Source organism: Oncorhynchus gorbuscha, linkage group LG26 (assembly GCF_021184085.1).
Source record: "Oncorhynchus gorbuscha isolate QuinsamMale2020 ecotype Even-year linkage group LG26, OgorEven_v1.0, whole genome shotgun sequence".
Lineage (NCBI taxonomy): Eukaryota > Metazoa > Chordata > Actinopteri > Salmoniformes > Salmonidae > Oncorhynchus > Oncorhynchus gorbuscha.
In genome coordinates this window covers 29,065,052-29,084,557 of record NC_060198.1, presented here as the reverse complement: position 1 = coordinate 29,084,557, position 19,506 = coordinate 29,065,052, and the positions used below count along the sequence as shown (strand labels likewise).

Below are 19,506 nucleotides of genomic sequence, written 5' to 3'. Positions count from 1 at the left end.
TGCATACATACACATTTTACATGCACAATCTTTCAATCGTTATATTTTGTTTGTTTTTAGTCCTTCCTCTATTTCTGATGTCCATCCAGTTAGATTTCTATTTGTAACTGTGCTATTTCACAAAATTTCTGAACCTATATACATTTTACAGATCCCGTATGTTTTACATTGTTTATCTTGTTATTAGTCCCACCCTTCAGCTCCGTTCAACACCTCCCATCTGTCTCTTAACACCATCCATATTGGATTTCTATTTGCCATATATTTTTCAACTGTGCTGTGATGCTGAACCTTTCTATTCTCATAGCTTCTGCAGATTGTAAATTAAAGAAACATTTTTGCAAAAATAATTATTATATTATTGATTGATTGACTATGACTTTTTAAATCACCCAGTATTGGTATCTGCAATGTTAATTCTAGGTAAATTTTGCAATTCTTCAGCCATTCCTGGACCTGTGACCAAAAACGAGCTACATATGGACAACACCAAAATAAATGATCTAATGACTCTGCCTCCTCACAGCAGAATCTGCAGAGCTGGGAAGATTGTATCCCCCACATATATAACATTCTATTGGTTGCAAGAATTGCAAGAATTATTTTGCAATTTATACGGCACAGCTGTCAATTTTTAGGTCCTAAATGAAATTGGTATGTGTTTTTATTTTGCACAATTTTCCTTAAAACCACCTATGGTCTTTAATGCCGGGCCCGACAGACAAGTTCATAGAAAATAAAAAAATCGACAGTAAGTTATGTTTAAAATATAGATTTGTTTGGGCTGGTTAGACTCAGTTTAACCAGCTATTATTATGAGCCGTCCTCCCCTCAGCAGCCTCCACTGCTGAAAATATATTTATTTCTGTGAAACGTATTGAAATTTCCCAGAATTTTGCAACCCTAGTCAAAATACTGCTGGCCCTCTGCTCCTCTGTGGTTAGATTGAGTCTAACCAGCCCAAACAAATCTACCCATCCATTAGCAATCTTAATAATCATGGCCTTCAATATAACACAATGTTATTTATCTTTATCTTTACTGGGATCCCATTAGCTGACGCCATGACGACCACTAATCTTCCTGGGCTCCATGAACACAAACATAATTTACAATTTATATAGAAAAACTGTACCGCAATTAATGGTAGTAGACAATACAAACATTTGACATGTAGACATTACAGACATCAGTGCTCGATTGGTCTGGTCAGGGTAGTTTGTTCAATTGCAGTTATGAAGTTATCATAGGTCAGGTAGCTCAGGGTAGATAAACTACCTCAGGGCATTATGCTGATTTACACCTTTTGATTCATTCATTCATCCTCTCCCCACATCTCCATCTTATTACCTGAGACAAATCATATTTTAGTAGTAGTCTAATCAGTCTCTGAATTACAGAAGGGTCAGATGTGTCCAATCCTGTCTGCTCTCTACTGCCGTCTGCATGGTGATTGGCTGCTCTGTCGCCACGGAGATGGTGTGGTGTTGTGTAAGTGGTGGAGACAGAGCTCTTTGGTAATCACATGACTGAGGTGTTCTCTGTTGGGTGCTTTAAATTTACACTGTTGCTTTCCAATTTCTTTCCAAGTGTTGTAAGATTCTGCTGGTTTCTCCTCTGATAGGTAAAGTAACTCGCTCACGGCTGGAGACACTAATACTAATACCAGCAATCTTCCGGACACCTTTTTACCTTTCCCATGGTGTAGTTTCTGTCAGAATGTTATCGTATGTTTTCGTGAGGAAGAATCGAGCTTGAGCTCCAGGTTGAATGGACAAACTAGACACATACGAATATATATCATATTTTATGTTTGTGTCATCCTGCTTAGTGAATCTGACAGCGTACTCGTAAGTATAGTAAGAATTACTAGCATCTTTGTGATTGGAGTAGAATGCAACCCACGAGTTATAGAAATCAGTCTTCCATTTGGTGAAGGTCTTTTTGATGAACAGGCGAGCGCAAGCATAGCTGCCTTTAGTGTAGAGCTGCAGACTGGCGTCATAACCCTCTATGCCAACAGGAACCTTCCTGTCTGCGTCATCATACCGAGGCCCGGTTATGAAGACATTTGACCCGTCCTTGGAGAGGAGCTTGACCTGTAGGCCGTGGTTAAGGTACTGGTTGCTGTCATAGGTTCCGTAGCTGCGCGTGCCAAGAGGGAGAGAGAAGAGATTATTTCCATTGTTATTAAAGAGTGCCAGCATCACCCCCACATCCAGTAGGCTGTCCGGGACATTAGCCCATCCGAGCCGGGCGTACCCACTTTCTGTGGATTTCACCTGGATCACAACAGCATAGCACTCTGTGTGGTGGTCATTCACCACTGCCTCTTTCATTATAGCAGTGGACTCATTCAGAGTCATTCTGTCTGCTTCTTCAACCTTGTATGTGCTACTAGAGGCATAGCAGTTCTGTGTGAATGACATGGAGTGTACGTCATAGCCGGCAGCGTACAGAAATGCCTGCACACTGTCCACCCTGTTATGGATGACGGTCCTGATCTCCCGCAGGAGGGCGGGGCTGATTTGGTAGGTGTTATGGGGATCATACTCACTGCTATGGGGGTCATACTCACTGCTTCTTCGATAGTGCTGTGTTATGTAGACTGCCTCTAACAGTGGCCAGTTGGGGCTTGTTCTGACAACTAACCTGTCCATGTTCCTCTCTAAGTTTCCTGGGGTAAGGTAGTAGTTGCGAGTGACATAAGGATAGAGTGGGTATGCTGTTGGTGTGTTGATATTCCCGACTGCGTAGTAACCCTGTCTGTTCTGATCTGGCAGTGGTGGAAAAAGTTCTTCATAGTTACTGAAGTAATGGAAGCCCCAGTCTCCCCTTTCTGGCGAGAACGTTGGTATGAGTACATTGTTGTTATCGACGTATAGGCCGCTAGAGACAAAGTGTAGCAGCATTAGGCCATGACGAGGGAATCTGTGTCCAAACTCGATGTTCCTGAGGTCATTTATTGAGTGAAGGACAGGTATGACTGCAGACACTAAGACCAGTGGTAGCAACAAGAAGAAGATGCAAAGCAAGGCTTTTCTCTCCATGGTAATCCTGTGAGAGCGAGAGAGAGAGACAGACAGTATGATAGCAGGAGTACCTCAAGTCTTTAAAATGGATGGATTGATTGCATTTGGAATTGATTGATTGCAACGGCGAAGGTGCATAAAGATGGAGGAATTCAGATATGATGTTTTTAGCACCACTCACAGACCCACAAACCACTGCGCACAAAATGGTTCAATGTGTCAATAAATCGACTTTCCCCATTTGTTCAAATTGCCGCCGTCTTGGATCTAGGATTAGGATCATGTATACTGTGCTGAAGCTGATACCAAAAATAGTAACGCAGAGCAATTGTCATAAAAAAATATTGACAAAAATGTGAAGGGTGTACTCAATTTTGTGTTTTTTTTTGTGTGTATATATAATTGATATATTTTTGCTACTGTAGGTTAAATATCTTCTCTGAATTAAGATTCAAAGTGCTCAATCGCTGTTAGGAATTTTGCAGTACAATTCCTAATCGCACGCATAATACAAGCGAGAATTTAGCAGAAAAGGGAACATCTCATTGTAATCAGATAGACCAGATCTAAGATCATAAACACTGTTAAATATTTTACAATTCCCAACTGCACACAAATATGAGTTTAAGAGAAAAAGTATCTATGCATTAGTAAATTCTTCTCTTACCGTGTTCCTGGTGAACCGTCCTCTGATCTAGTGAACACTGAACCACCTCACCTCCTTTTACAGCCCGGCAGAAGACTGACGTCTCCAGAGAAGGAAATGAGTCACACATTCACTCACTAACCTGGCAGACTGCTCAGGTATGTTCGTGTATACAGCCAAGTTATAACCAGTTATAACATGCTGCTAGCAGGTTCACCTTTTTTTTACACTTGAGCAGTGTTAAAAATGTTGCGTTCCCCTGCTCAGACGTTGCATGTATCAAGAGACGGTTCTGTGCCACGTCATCAACGTTGCCATCGGCACCAGATTGCTATGACATTTGTGGTTAGCTGATATGTAAAATATCAGGCATGCATCAGCAATGCTTGAGCGCAAAGCCACGGTATCAGAGTGGTCACGAGACTCACTATTTCACTTTCAAATGTATGCTAAGCAAAAACCATTGTTAAACAAACATATAGGCAGAAGTCTACTTTTAACAATTGCCACCGAAAATTTCACTAAAACACATTTAGTAGATGAACAGCACAGATGTCAAGTTTGTTAACAGAATGACAGTAAAATCTCCCTCCTTTTTTATGTGACCAGGTTTCCCCAGAATTCTGTTTCTATATCTACTCTGAATTAATATTCAAAGATGTCTGCAGAAACAACGATGTGTCAGCTATGACACAACTCCTTGAGTTTGAAAAAAAGCCATTTTGGTTGTTGAACTACAGGAAGTTTAGTGGATCAACACCCGGTAACAGATTGATGGTAACAGAGTGACATTGTGAGTCCTTGATCTGTACTATCCAGAAATGCATCATTATTCTTGTCATTATCTTCATGGTGATGTATCCTAAATAGGTACACAAACGGTAGAAACATTTAATATTGTCCTTTGCATGTTTGGGTATTATTCTACACATTGGCTATTATTCCCCAAACAAGACCACATTTTGTGGTACAGTAGATCATTGTAGAGTACAGTACAGTACAGTACAGTAGAGTAGAGTGCAGTACAGAAGAGTATAGTAGAGTATAGTATAGTACAGCAAGGTAAAGAAAAGTACAGTAGAATACAGTATAGTCCAGTAAAAAAGAGTATATTACATTATATTGTACTTTACTCTACGGTACTGAACTTTACTCTACTGTTCTGAACTATACTCTACTTGAATTTACTGTACTCTAAGGTACTGTGTAGTGTTTTCTACTGCAACTGTGGTTTGTGACTACTATGATTTCCCATTGTGGCCAATTGAATTGAATTCATTCTGTTACAGATTTTTCGGTCACTCTGTTACTCAGCTGCATGTGTAAAGGGGTCAGAGAGAGTTGAGAGAAAGTTAAGATGAATCACTAATGAACTTAGTTGCAACATTACAAGATAATCAGTCATATGGACACTGAAACACATTGAAACATCATTTTACTGTAATAGAGGAGAAGTTAATCTTTCTAACGATAGGAGTATCAATGAACACTGATTCTGTTCTAGTCTGTGTTTTATAAATGATCAATTAGCATAAAACACAACATCTGAACAAGGTGGACAAGCTGTCATGCTGTTCAAACAGTTGGAGACGGACAGAAGGGTGTGTTCTTCCTGGTTAGCTAGCAAAAAGGTCCAAGTTGGCTAAACTTGAAATAAGAAGATTAGCTGGCTACTCACTAGCACGTAGGCTTGTGCTTGAGTGATTGTTTGCGAGACGTGTACATTTTCTATAATGCCTGCTACATGAAGTTAGTTATTCTTAGTGAATGTGCATTATGCATGGTTCTGGTTATATTTGTAACAAAAAGGTTATTTTCATAGACAGACTTGAAAGCCAGATGAGTGATTATTGCAAAAAAAGTATGTTAAACTATTTGTATAAAATAACAATATTATTAGTGTCTTATGGTTTTGGAAGGCTTATATTTAGCCTAGGTATTTAGCCTAGGACATACTATGATCCATAATGTCTGAGAGAGATATGCCACACAGCTGCACTCTTAGAAAAAAGGTGACACGTTTTGATCGCTTAATCACTTCATAAATAAAATTGATATCAGTAAAAACACTAACTAATTGGTAGGTCTACCTTGTTACTTTCATCTTCCCTCATGAGGGAGAGATGAGAAAATATTGTAAAGATATGTGGATGTTTGGTAACGGAATGACCAAACACTAGGCAATACTTTTAAACTTACAGAAGGCAAAACATTTCTGAAAACTATTCATGTTGATATTAGCTGGCAGGGGCCTTTACTTTAACATGACTGTGTTTTGATGTATTTCTAATACCTTTTAAGACTTTCTAGCAGACGTTTTTGAGGCCCCTTTTCCATTTGTTTGAGCAGAAATCAAAGCCTTTGATTATTCCACATTTTTAGGGTGTAAAATGGTTGAAAAATGTATGCCTTAATTTCCCCAAAATATAGACTCAGCTTTCATTTGACACTCAATGTTATATGCTCCTATAAACTTCAAATGTTGGTGCTTATGTGTCCTTTTACATGGGAATTACCCTGAGCAGGGGAACAAGACCAAGCTGTCTTCCCAGAGTAGCTAGCATTAGCTAGCTAAGTGAACATCTAACTATGTTTGACACCACTCAAGATAATAAGTACATTTCTCAACAGATTTCTTTGTGTGGAGATTCACTGGAACAGCTTATGATGCAACACTAACTGTCACGTTCTGTCCATCGTTCGTATGTGTTTTCCTTGTTTTAGTGTTGGTCGGGACGTGAGCTGGGTGGGCATTCTATGTTGTGTGTCTGGGTTGTCTATTTCTATGTTTGGCCTGATATGGTTCTCAATCTGAGGCAGGTGTTAGTCATTGTCTGATTGGGAACCATATTTAGGTAGCCTGTTTTGTGTTGGGTTTTGTGGGTGATTGTTCCTGTCTCTGTGTTTGCACCAGATAGGACTGTTTAGGTTTTCACTTTTCTTGTTTTGTTTAGTCTGTTCATGTATAGTCGTCTTTATTAAAAACATGAATAACCACCACGCTGCATTTTGGTCCGCCTCTCTTTCACCAGAAGAAAACCGTTACACTAACAATGAAAACGTTTCCAACTTACCGCCTTCAAACAGGTGCAGCTTATTTCACAACACCATGATTGTGACAGCTTCCCACATGAAGCAATAGCACAAACAGGTCCATCTGGATTGAGGTTGGCACAAGGCTACTGGGTAACTTGAAGAAGATAAATACTTTATTTTCCATTTTCTTTGCGAAATGTGATTTTGCTTTCAACCCAACTCCATTGGAGGACAGTGGAAGTTGATAAAACGTCTTCTTCATTTTTAAAATGAAAGCCAACATCTTTCGGCCCTTTGCGTTCGCCAACCCCATTGAGACGCAAAACCCAACTTTACCCCTCCCTTTCTTCTTCTCTTGAATCACCTAGCTGTCATCCTTGCTGTTTGAGACTGAAATCGAAGCACACTCTGCTTGTAATGCATTCACTTTAGAAATATGTCCAACATAGCGTTTCATGTGAATGCATCTTTGCTTGTTCCCCAGAATGGGACAGGGTGGGGTAACCTCTGAGGTGGTTAGCTGGGGTTATGTTTGGGTATGTGTTCTCTTCACCTCTGGTAATTGGTTAGAGATGGACTCCATGAAACATTTAAGATCGGCTGCATGTGTAAAATGGTCAGAGAAAGTTGAGAGTTTAGATGAATCACTAATGAACTTAGTTGCCACATCTGAGTGGGATAGAACCTGATTCATTACATCAATTTTCAACATGGAGGTTAGCCTATATCCCCACAAAGCAGGAATGTGTTGGCTGCTGAATCAAGAAGAAAATGGGTAACTTTTAAAAAGAAAGAACCAATCAGATACAAATCTCAGAGAGAGAGAGAGAGAGAGAGGTTGTTCTGGGAAGCGGTATGAGGAAATGGTCCTGAGTCTCGTCATTCTCCCTCAGTTTGACAGACCCCCACCTCCCTCTTCTGTTCTTCTCCCATCACTTCTGCTTTTCATTCCCACCAAATGAGAGCAAAATGGTTGGTCCAGACTACAAAGCAGCCATGGCAGGCCCTTTCTCCCTGCGCTTCTCCCAGCCTTCCTCCCGTGCAATGCTAAACGCTGACTTTCACTGTAAACAGAGATTCCATCAACAAGGATCTCTGCTCTACCTTCCACATTTCAATAATCCCTACATCTCTGTCCCCTGTGGTTTACTACCACATTCTTAGAAAAAAGGTTTCCAAAAGGGTTACTCGGCTGTCCCCATAAGAGAACCCTTTTCAGTTTCAGGTAGAACCCTTTTGGGTTCCATGTAGAACCATCTGTGGGAAGGGATCTTTATATAACCCGAAAGGGGTCTACTTGGAACCAAAAGCTTCTACCTGGAATACGTTAACGAATTAATTTGATGAATTCAAATGTATTTTTTAGCGCGATATTCCAAATGCCTGTATCAAAAGAATCAAGGATTTTTTTGTTGTTTTTATGAGCGTTTAGGTCCTCTTGTTCTCACGTTGTCTTTTTGGTCTCGTCTCCTTCACTCCCTTTGTGCTGTAAAGCATCTTCTTCCCATTAAAACACACACTAAGCCCCTCCCCCTGCCACTCACAACAACAAAGTTGAGAGATCACTTCTTCCTCTCTGACAAGCGGTTTCAACTCGCTATTTGCATTTGAGGTTTGGTCCAACAGAATCAGTCATATGGACACTGAAACACATTGAGACATTATTTTACTGTAATAGAGGAGAAGTTAACCTTTCTAACGATACCCTTTTTATGTCTCAACTCCTCAAATTGTGCGCAAAGCAGACTACTAAACCAGAAGTATCAATGAACACTGATTCTGCTCTAGTCTGTGTTTTATAAATGATCAATTAGCATAAAACACAGTTCTACAAGGAATTGGCAACACGTTCTCAGTCTGTAGACCACTTTATTTCAACATCTGAACAAGGTGGACAGGCTAGTATGCTGTTCAAACAGTTGGAGACAGACAGAAGGTTGTGTTCTTCCTGGTTCGTTGGCAAAAAGGTCCAAGTTGGCTAAACTTGAAATAAGAAGATTAGCTGGCTACTCACTAGCACGTAGGCTTGTGCTTGAGCGATTGTTTACGAGACCTGTGTACATTTTCTATAATGCCTGCTACATGAAGTTAGTTATTCTTAGTGAATGTGCATTATGCATGGTTCTGGTTATATTTGTAACAAAAAGGTTATTTTCATAGACAGACTTGAAAGCCAGATCAGTGATTATTGCAAAAATAAAGTATGTTAAACTATTTGTATAACATAATGACATTATTAGTGTGTCTTAAGGTTGTGGAAGGCTTATATTTAGCCTAGGTATTTAGCCTAGGTATTTAGCCTAGGACATACTAAGATCCATAATGTCTGAGAGAGATATGCCACACAACTACACTCTTAGTAAAAAGGTGCAATCGAGAACCTAAAATGGTTCTTTGCCTGCCCCATATGAGAACCCTTCGAGGAAATCTTTTTGGTTCCAGTGTAGGGCTGGGGGATATGACCTAAAAATGATGTCTTGAATTTTTCAAACTTATGGCCAGATTCAGAATATATATCTCGATTAAAAAAAAAAAAAAGTTCTCTAAATAAGCTTTGTTCTGCAATTTATGGTCAAATACACTGCATTTCTAAAAGTCAGTAATAATCTAATGAAATGAGGGCTTGTTTGTGAGAGCGAGAATGTGTGCGTGTGGGTTGTGCCTCTTCATGTGAACATAAGTCTCTGCTGGACAGAAGTATGTTCAGTGCTGTGACCTTGTGGCACGCAAGTCAATTCATTTCTCATCTTCTCCACCAGGAATTTCCCTTTCCACAAGGAATCCTATTCATATCTTACTACTGTAATATATTAACGAGTACTAACCAGCAAATAGCATTTGATCTAGACTAGAGGAACTACATATTCACTTCAATTATCCAGTCGGCTATAGTATAATGGGAGGATTTTTTTCTAAATGGATTCTAAATAATATACATTTAACATAGATGAAGCCTCATGGCAATAGCCACAAAACACCTAAATGTCGTTTCCATGATAGCCATATGACCGATGATGACACATTAATGCTGCACGTTCATTCCATGGTTGCCTGGGCGGAGCAATAAAGCATTCCAGAGTGGTGTGTGAAAGGGTCAGGACTTCACCGCACTCCAGTAGCATCAAATCACATTGTATTTGTCACATACACATGGTTAGCAGATGTTAATGCGAGTGTAGCGAAATGCTTGTGCTTCTAGTTCCGACAATGCAGTAATAACCAACAAGTAATCTAACTAACAATTCCAAAACTACTGTCTTATACACAGTGTAAGGGGATAAAGAATATGTACATAAAGATATATGAATGAGTGATGGTACAGAGCAGCATAGGCAAGATACAGTAGATGGTGTCGAGTACAGTATATACATATGAGATGAGTATGTAAACAAAGTGGCATAGTTAAAGTGGCTAGTGATACATGTATTACGTAAGGATGCAGTCGATGATATAGAGTACAGTATATACGTATGCATATGAGATTAGTAATGTAGGGTATGTAACATTATATAAGGTAGCATTGTTTAAAGTGGCTAGTGATATATTTACATCATTTCCCATCAATTCCCATTATTAAAGTGGCTGGGAGTTGAGTCAGTGTCAGTGTCAGTGTGTTGGCAGCAGCCACTCAATGTTAGTGGTGGCTGTTTAACAGTCTGATGGCCTTGAGATAGAAGCTGTTTTTCAGTCTCTCGGTCCCAGCTTTGATGCACCTGTACTGACCTCGCCTTCTGGATGATAGCGGGGTGAACAGGCAGTGGCTCGGGTGGTTGTTGTCCTTGATGATCTCAATGGCCTTCCTGTAACATCGGGTGGTGTAGGTGTCCTGGAGGGCAGGTAGTTTGCCCCCGGTGATGCGTTGTGCAGACCTCACCCTCTGGAGAGACTTACGGTTGTGGGCGGAGCAGTTGCCGTAACAGGCGGTGATACAGCCTGCCAGGATGCTCTCGATTGTGCATCTGTAGAAGTTTGTGAGTGCTTTTGGTGACAAGCCGAATTTCTTAAGCCTCCTGAGGTTGAAGAGGCGCTGCTGCGCCTCCTGAGGTTGAAGAGGCGCTGCTGCGCCTTCTTCACGATGCTGTCTGTGTGAGTGGACCAATTCAGTTTGTCTGTGATGTGTATGCCGAGGAACTTAAAAAACTTGCTACCCTCTCCACTACTGTTCCATCGATGTGGATAGGGGGGTGTTCCCTCTGCTGTTTCCTGAAGTCCACACTCATCTCCTTAGTTTTGTTGACGTTGAGTGTGAGGTTATTTTCCTGACACCACACTCCGAGGGCCCTCACCTCCTCCCTGTAGGCCGTCTCATAGTTGTTGGTAATCAAGCCTACCACTGTTGTGTCGTCCGCAAACTTGATGATTGAGTTGGAGGCGTGCGTGGCCACGCAGTCGTGGGTGAACAGGGAGTACAGGAGAGGGCTCAGAACGCACCCTTGTGGGGCCCCAGTGTTGAGGATCAGCGGGGTGGAGATGTTGTTGCCTACCCTCACCACCTGGGGGTGGCCCGTCAGGAAGTCCAGTACCCAGTTGCACAGGGCGGGGTCGAGACCCAGGGTCGAGCTTGATGACGAGCTTGGAGGGTACTATGGTGTTAGGGCTGTAGGAGAGAGAGAGAGGCCTTATGTCTTCTGACTCCTCAGTTTAAAGCACTAATGGGAAAGAGAGGACTTTAAACAGCCCAAGGCATTAGCTGCTTGGCCCACGACTCAGAGTCAACAAAGATACAGACTGGCTACAACTTCTGTAGCTGTGTGTGTGTGTGTGTCACAAGGTGGATAGTGACAGGTTCTAAGTAGTTGCCACATCTGAGTGGGATAGAACCTGATTGATATAATGCATTTTCAACATGGAGGTTAGCCTATATACCCACAAAACAGGAATGTGTTGGCTGCTGAATCAAGAAGGAAATGGGGAACTTTTAAAAGAATGAACCAATGAGAGAGAGAGGTTGTTCTGGGAAGCAGTATGAGGAAATGGTCATGAGTCTCATCATTCTCCCTCAGTTTGACAGACCCCCACCTCCCTCTTCTGTTCTTCTCCCATCACTTCTGCTTTTCATTACTACCAAATGAGAGCGAAATGGTTAGTCCAGAATACAAAGCAGCCATGGCAGGCCGTCATGCTGTTCAAACAGTTGGAGCCAGACAGAAGGGTGTGTTCTTCCCTGTCAGGTTCTATGTTGAGCAGGCCGAGTGATGCAGAGGCAGTCAACAAAGTGACAGTTTAACACATTTCTTTTAAGGCATGGTTTTCATCACGGTTCCAGCACACTTCCTTGTTTCAATTCAATTACATTTCTTTGTCTCCATATTTCATTGACATGAATACATTTTTTGGGTTACAATTTTCTTTAAATGCCGAGTTAGAACCAACATAGATACATACAAAGGGGCACAGGACACTAGCCCAACAGGTGTCCATCTTTTTTACAGCACCTACTCCACCAGCCATGTGCTCTCTCACTGAACGCATCAGCCATAAGCTCTCCGCCATGCCTCCGGACTGCATTATTTCCTGTAGGTGGGTGGTATAAATGCATTCAGCTCAAATCACATGACCAGTCAATTAGCCAATAGAAATTATTGTTTCTGATTACATGCAAATGAGTCACACCTGTCGTGTGTGTGTGTGTGTGTGTGTGTGTGTGTGTGGAGTCTTGTTCTCTCTCAAGGTCTTGCTTTAATCATCATCATCTGTCAATCTCTTAGGCTCTAATTGGGTATTGGTGTGTTTACCACTTTATCAAGATGCTATTGTGTATTCAGCCTGTGTGGAGATCGCAATAGAAAGTCATCCTTAGACCGTAGCCTATAGTTTGTTCACATTGAAGAAAAGACTGTTCAGATGCCAGTGACAGTGAGTGGGAGATAGTGGGCGGACTACAGTGTGTGTCTGTTAATGGCAGTGAGAGGAAAGCAATCAGCATAGAGAGTTATGGGAGAGGGAGTTATCATATTATATGAAGAGAAGATACACAACTAGAGATGCATATAAAGGTTATAATGAACCAGGGTGTATGTGTGTGTGTGTGTGTGTGTGTGTGTATGTTATTGGCAGCTCATTTGTGTTATAGAGAGTGACTGGGGGTTTTCCAGGGCTGTTTCTTTGCAGGGAAGGCCCCTGATGTTTGACCTTGGTCAATAACACTCCTCTGGAGGAGGGAGTAGGGGGGTGTAGAGGTCCGCTTTGCCCGAACACAGAGCTCAGTGTGAATGCTGTAATGGCTGGGAAACATGTTCCCTCTACCGCCCATAATGAGCACCGTTTACACACAGGCACTCACACACGCATGCACACACAACCACGCGAACTCACACAAACGTACGCACACACACGCACACACACACACAGAGGGTGAAAATGCACCTCCACATCCCTCTCCCTCCTCCCACTTCCTCTTACCTCCCCCAGTTACTAGGAAACCAGAAGCACGTGATCTCGCCAGTGTTGTTGTGGATGCTGAGAGGTTGAAGTGGGGTGGGGATAGGCAGTAAAGGGGAATGTGGAGACAAGAAGCCGGATTCAACCAGCTCTTGTGAAATAAAGCTGTGGAACGAAACATCGGTGCTGCTTATTACACTGGCAACGCGACGGCAATACCACTGCACTCACTCACACCCTGCACCGGCCAATTACTGTTGATGTCGGAAATGTACATACACTTAGGTCATTACAACTCGTTTTTCAAAAGCTCCACAAATGTCTTGTTAACAAACTATAGTTTTGGCAAGTCGGTTAGGACATCTACTTTGTGCATGACACAAGTAATTTTTTCAATAATTGTTTACAGACATATTCTTTCACTTATAATTCACTGTATCACAATTCCAGGGTGTCAGAAGTTTACATACACTACGTTGACTGTGCCTTTAAACCGCTTGGAAAATTCCAGAAAAGGATTTCATGACTTTAGAAGTTTCTGATAGGCCAATTGACATCGTTTGAGTCAATTGGAGGTGTACCTGTGGATGTATTTCAAGGCCTACCTTCAAACTCAGTGCCTCTTTGCTTGACATCATGGGAAAAGAAATTGTAGACCTCCACAAGTCTGGTTCATCCTTGGGAGCAATTTCCAAAAACCTGAAGTTACCACGTTCATCTGTACAAACAATAGTACGCAAGTATAAACACCATGGGACCACGCAGCCGTCGTACCGCTCAGGAAGGAGAAGCGTTTTGTCTCCTAGAGATGAACGTACTTTGGTGCGAAAAGTGCAAATCAATCCCAGAACAACAGCAAAGGACCTTGTGAAGATGCTGGAAGAAACAGGAACAAAAGTATCTATATCCACAGTAAAACAAGTCCAATATAGACATAACCTGAAAGGACGCTCAGCAAGGAGGAAGCCACTGCTCCAAAACCACCATAATAAAAGCCAGACTACGGTTTGCAACTGCACATGGGGACAAAGATGGTACTTTTTGGAGAAATGACCTCTGGTCTGATGAAACAAAAATAGAACTGTTTGGCCATAATGACCATCACTACGTTTGGAGGAAAAAGGAGGAAGCTTGCAAGCCGAAGAACACCATCACAACCGTGAAGCACGGGGGTGGCAGCATCATGTTGTGGGGAGGGACTGGTGCACTTCAAAAGATAGATGGTTCATGAGGAAGTAAAATTATGTGGCTATATTGAATCAACATCTCAAGACATCAGTCAGGAAGTTAAAGCTTAGTTGCAAATGGTTCTTCCAAATGGACAATGACCCCAAGCATATTTCCAAAGTTCTGGCAAAATGTCTTTAGGACAACAAAGTCAAGGTATTGGAGTGGCCATCACAACGCCTGACTTCAATCCCATAGAAAATGCATGGGCAGAACTGAAAAAGCGTGTGCGAGCAAGGAGGCCTACAAACCTGACTCAGTTACACCAGCTCTGTCAGGAGGAATTGGCCAAAATTCACCCAACTTATTGTGGGAAGCTTGTGGAAGGCTACCCAAAACGTTTGACCCAAATTAAACAATCTGAAGACAATGCTACCAAATACTAATTGAGTGTATGTAAACTTCTGACCCACTGGGAATGTGATGAAAGAAATAAAAGCTGAACTAAATCATTCTCTATACTATTATTCTGACATTTCACATTCTTAAAATAAAGTGGTGATCCTAACTGACCTAAGACAGGAACTTTTTACTAGGATTAAATGTCAGGAATAGTGTAAAACTGAGTTTAAATGTATTTGGCTAAGGTGTATGTGAACTTCCGACTTCAACTGTATAAGAGCCATTGCAGAGGGAGGGCATCGTACAGAGAGAGAGTGAGTGAGTGTCAAACACATGGCATGTTTTTGTGTTTGTTTGAAGAGTCCATTGCTCCCTCAAAAGGCTTTTAAGCTCTCTGTTTCTAGCACAGTGAATGTATCAGTTTCCTCTGTTTACCGAGACAGACTTCCGAGCAACAGCTCAGGTCGTTCTGCGTGCGTTTCCATCCCCGTCGGCAACACATCAACCACAGATCCACCAACACCTGTTTGAAAAACTAACTGGAGCAGCTCTGACCTTCTGACCCCTTCTCTGTGTCGCCAGGATGGAAACCGGTGTGTGTGTGTGTGTGTGTGCGTGCGCATGTGTGTGTCGGCAAAAGGATGAGTCCCCCTTCTAGATGGCAGTGCCACGCTCCCCTCCTGTAGACCGACAACAATGGCAGCAGGGCTGTAATGAAAGGCTAGCGCCCAATCAGTGTTGACAGCGAGAGGGGCACATCGACCACGGCTTTGCTCCGCTCCCCCTGCTGCCAAACAGATGCCCCAGAGATGGTATCTACTTTGAATGAGACAGAGGGTCAGTGTTGGGTATTGTATTAGGATCCCCATTAGCTGTTGCAAAAGCATCTACTCTTCCTGGGGTCCACACAATACATGAAACATGACATAATACAGAACATTAATAGTCAAGAACAGCTCAAGGACAGAACGACATCAATTCAAAAAAGGATCAATCACGAGGCTGCGTTTGTGTTTATTGTTCAACACACACATACACGCAAGCAGACGCTCAGATGCTCAGGCGGACTCACTCACTCACTCACACTCACTCACTCACTCACTCACTCACTCACTCACTCACTCACTCACTCACCACTCACTCACTCACTCAGACTACACACACACCCCTCCAGAGGGCTGGCCTGCCCTACTTCAGTCGAACCCCTGTCCAGATTATAATACAGGTAGAATGTGTGCATCAGCTCTAAACCTGGGTAACGGCGTAAATCACTAGTTTTTCTCCACTCACGACTCTGCTGACACCGACCCCAGGAATGGAGCGTCAGCTATAAACCTGGGTAACGGCGTAAATCACTAGTTCTTCTCCACTCAGGACTCTGCTGACACCGACCCCAGGAATCGAGCGTCAGATATTCATACAGCCCCAGGATTATTGCTGTGGTCTCTGCGCTCCCAGGGCTCCGCTTGTATGTTACCGCTTTCATTAAGAACATTCTGCTTCCCTGCCAAATACCAGGGAGGAGTTGGCTGCATGTCGCTGTGGACCTCTCCTGATTGGTTTATGTCTTTCCTGACGCTGCCTTACCAAAACAAATGAAATGTAAAAAAAAAAACGACTTTGTTCGTGTGCTTTCCCCCTCTGTGATATGATACAGGCAGCTGGAGAACAGTAAAACACTGGTAGTAGCAGTGCAATAAAACCCAGAGCGTGTCTGGATGCAGAAGACAGAGGCACTAATTAGCAGTCATTATTATTCCCTCATCACATTGGCACTTTTTTTCTGCCATGGTGACACAAACACACAACTCACCGGCTCGCCAGCTACGGATGTTACGTACTCAGACAGAGACACACAAACACTTTCTTGAGTCTAACATGGCTTCACTTATTTGTTTGTGTACTTCAAAAGCATTTTGGTTCGAGTCAGTTGTCATCGACCCATTAGACTAAAAGCCTATAGACACAGCCCAGACCCAAGCAGTAGTCTCACACACACACACACACACACACACACACACACACACACACACACACACACACACACACACACACACACACACACACACACACACACACACACACACACACACACACACACACACACACACACCTGACCAACTAGGTTGAAGCCCCATGGTTCCTAAAGACAATGTTTGACCTGCAAGTCTTCAGGTCTCAGGCATCATTACTCATCACATGAGAGCGGTTCACTGAACCACCTTGGTTACACACTTGAAACACATAAGAGATAGTGACCATGTATTTTCATTAGTTGTCTGTTCGTGTGCGTTTGGTGTAGGAGCGCATTAACCACAAGCAGTTGCAGGCAGCTCAACATGCGAACAGAGCTGTACTGTGGAAAAATGGTTGTTCCCCCTACAAGCCAGGAGGTGACTCAAATGTAAAGGTGTGTTTGTGAATCGACTCTGTGTGTCCACCTCTACCTGTCAGTATGTTATGTTTACCTACATACTGTACCTGTGTCTTCTTTAGCAGTGTGTCCCCCTCAGAGCCCTCCTGCTGTGTGTGTGTCCATCAGAGCCCTCCTGCTGTGTGTGTGTCCCTCAGAGCCCTCCTGCTGTGTGTGTGTCCCTCAGAGCCCTCCGGCTGTGTGTGTGTCCCTCAGAGCCCTCCTGATGTGTGTGTGTCCCTCAGAGCCCTCCTGATGTGTGTGTGTCCCTCAGAGCCCTCCTGATGTGTGTGTGTCCCTCAGAGCCCTCCTGCTGTGTGTGTGTCCCTCAGAGCCCTCCTGCTGTGTGTGTGTCCCTCAGAGCCCTCCTGCTGTGTGTGTGTCCCTCAGAGCCCTCCTGATGTGTGTGTGTCCCTCAGAGCCCTCCGGCTGTGTGTGTGTCCCTCAGAGCCCTCCTGATGTGTGTGTGTCCCAGAGACCCTCCGGCTGTGTGTGTGTCCCTCAGAGCCCTCCTGATGTGTGTGTGTCCTAGAGACCCTCCTGCTGTGTATGTGTCCCTCAGAGCCCTCCTGCTGTGTATGTGTCCCTCAGAGCCCTCCTGCTGTGTGTGTGTGTCCCTCAGAGCCCTCCTGCTGTGTGTGTGTGTCAATCAGAGACCTCTTGCTGTGCGTGTGTCCCTCAGAGCCCTCCTGCTATGGATATGTATGTGTCCCTCAGAGCCCTCCTGCTATATATATGTATGTGTCCCTCAGAGCCCTCCTGCTATATATATGTATGTGTCCCTCAGAGCCCTCCTGCTATATATATGTATGTGTCCCTCAGAGCCCTCCTGCTATATATATGTATGTGTCCCTCAGAGCCCTCCTGCTATATATATGTATGTGTCTCTCAGAGCCCTCCTGCTATATATATGTATGTGTCCCTCAGAGCCCTCCTGCTATATATATGTATGTGTCCCTCAGAGCCCTCCTGCTATATATATGTATGTGTCCCTCAGAGCCCTCCTGCTGTGTATATGTACTGCATGTGTCCCTCAGAGCCCTCCTGCTATGTATATGTATGTGTCCCTCAGAGCCCTCCTGCTGTGTATATGTACTGCATGTGTCCCTCAGAGCCCTCCTGCTATGTATATGTATGTGTCCCTCAGAGCCCTCCTGCTATGTATATGTATGTGTCCCTCAGAGCCCTCCTGCTATATATATGTATGTGTCCCTCAGAGCCCTCCTGCTATATATATGTGTGTGTCCCTCATAGCCCTCCTGCTATGTATATGTGTGTGTCCCTCAGAGCCCTCCTGCTATATATATGTATGTGTCCCTCAGAGCCCTCCTGCTATATATATGTATGTGTCCCTCAGAGCCCTCCTGCTATGTATATGTGTGTGTCCCTCATAGCCCTCCTGCTATGTATATGTGTGTGTCCCTCAGAGCCCTCCTGCTATATATATGTATGTGTCCCTCAGAGCCCTCCTGCTATGTATATGTATGTGTCCCTCAGAGCCCTCCTGCTATGTATATGTATGTGTCCCTCAGAGCCCTCCTGCTATATATATGTATGTGTCCCTCAGAGCCCTCCTGCTATATATATGTATGTGTCCCTCAGAGCCCTCCTGCTATGTATATGTGTGTGTCCCTCAGAGCCCTCCTGCTATGTATATGTATGTGTCCCTCAGAGCCCTCCTGCTATATATATGTATGTGTCCCTCAGAGCCCTCCTGCTATATATATGTATGTGTCCCTCAGAGCCCTCCTGCTATGTATATGTATGTGTCCCTCAGAGCCCTCCTGCTATGTATATGTATGTGTCCCTCAGAGCCCTCCTGCTATATATATGTATGTGTCCCTCAGAGCCCTCCTGCTATATATATGTATGTGTCCCTCAGAGCCCTCCTGCTATGTATATGTGTGTGTCCCTCAGAGCCCTCCTGCTATGTATATGTATGTGTCCCTCAGAGCCCTCCTGCTATATATATGTATGTGTCCCTCAGAGCCCTCCTGCTATGTATATGTACTGCATGTGTCCCTCAGAGCCCTCCTGCTATATATATGTATGTGTCCCTCAGAGCCCTCCTGCTATGTATATGTATGTGTCCCTCAGAGCCCTCCTGCTATATATATGTGTGTGTCCCTCATAGCCCTCCTGCTATGTATATGTATGTGTCCCTCAGAGCCCTCCTGCTATGTATATGTATGTGTCCCTCAGAGCCCTCCTGCTATATATATGTATGTGTCCCTCAGAGCCCTCCTGCTATATATATGTATGTGTCCCTCAGAGCCCTCCTGCTATATATATGTATGTGTCCCTCAGAGCCCTCCTGCTATGTATATGTACTGCATGTGTCCCTCAGAGCCCTCCTGCTATGTATATGTACTGCATGTGTCCCTCAGAGCCCTCCTGCTGTGTATATGTACTGCATGTGTCCCTCAGAG

The 19,506-nt window shown here is 43.4% G+C and overlaps 2 protein-coding genes across 3 annotated transcripts in view; one reads left to right on the top strand and one right to left on the bottom strand.

Moving 5' to 3' along the window:
• LOC124015564 (SRC kinase signaling inhibitor 1-like) overlaps positions 1-19,506 on the top strand; it is a 239,673-nt gene that overhangs the window by 13,643 nt on the left and 206,524 nt on the right. The window lies entirely within an intron of this gene.
• LOC124015566 lies at positions 283-3,764 on the bottom strand. The gene is made up of 2 exons (XM_046330881.1): positions 3,700-3,764; positions 283-3,057 (listed from the first exon to the last, which is right to left on the bottom strand). Exon 2 carries the CDS (start codon positions 3,048-3,050, stop codon positions 1,689-1,691), a length of 1,362 nt encoding a protein of 453 aa, XP_046186837.1. The 5' UTR covers positions 3,051-3,057; positions 3,700-3,764; the 3' UTR covers positions 283-1,688.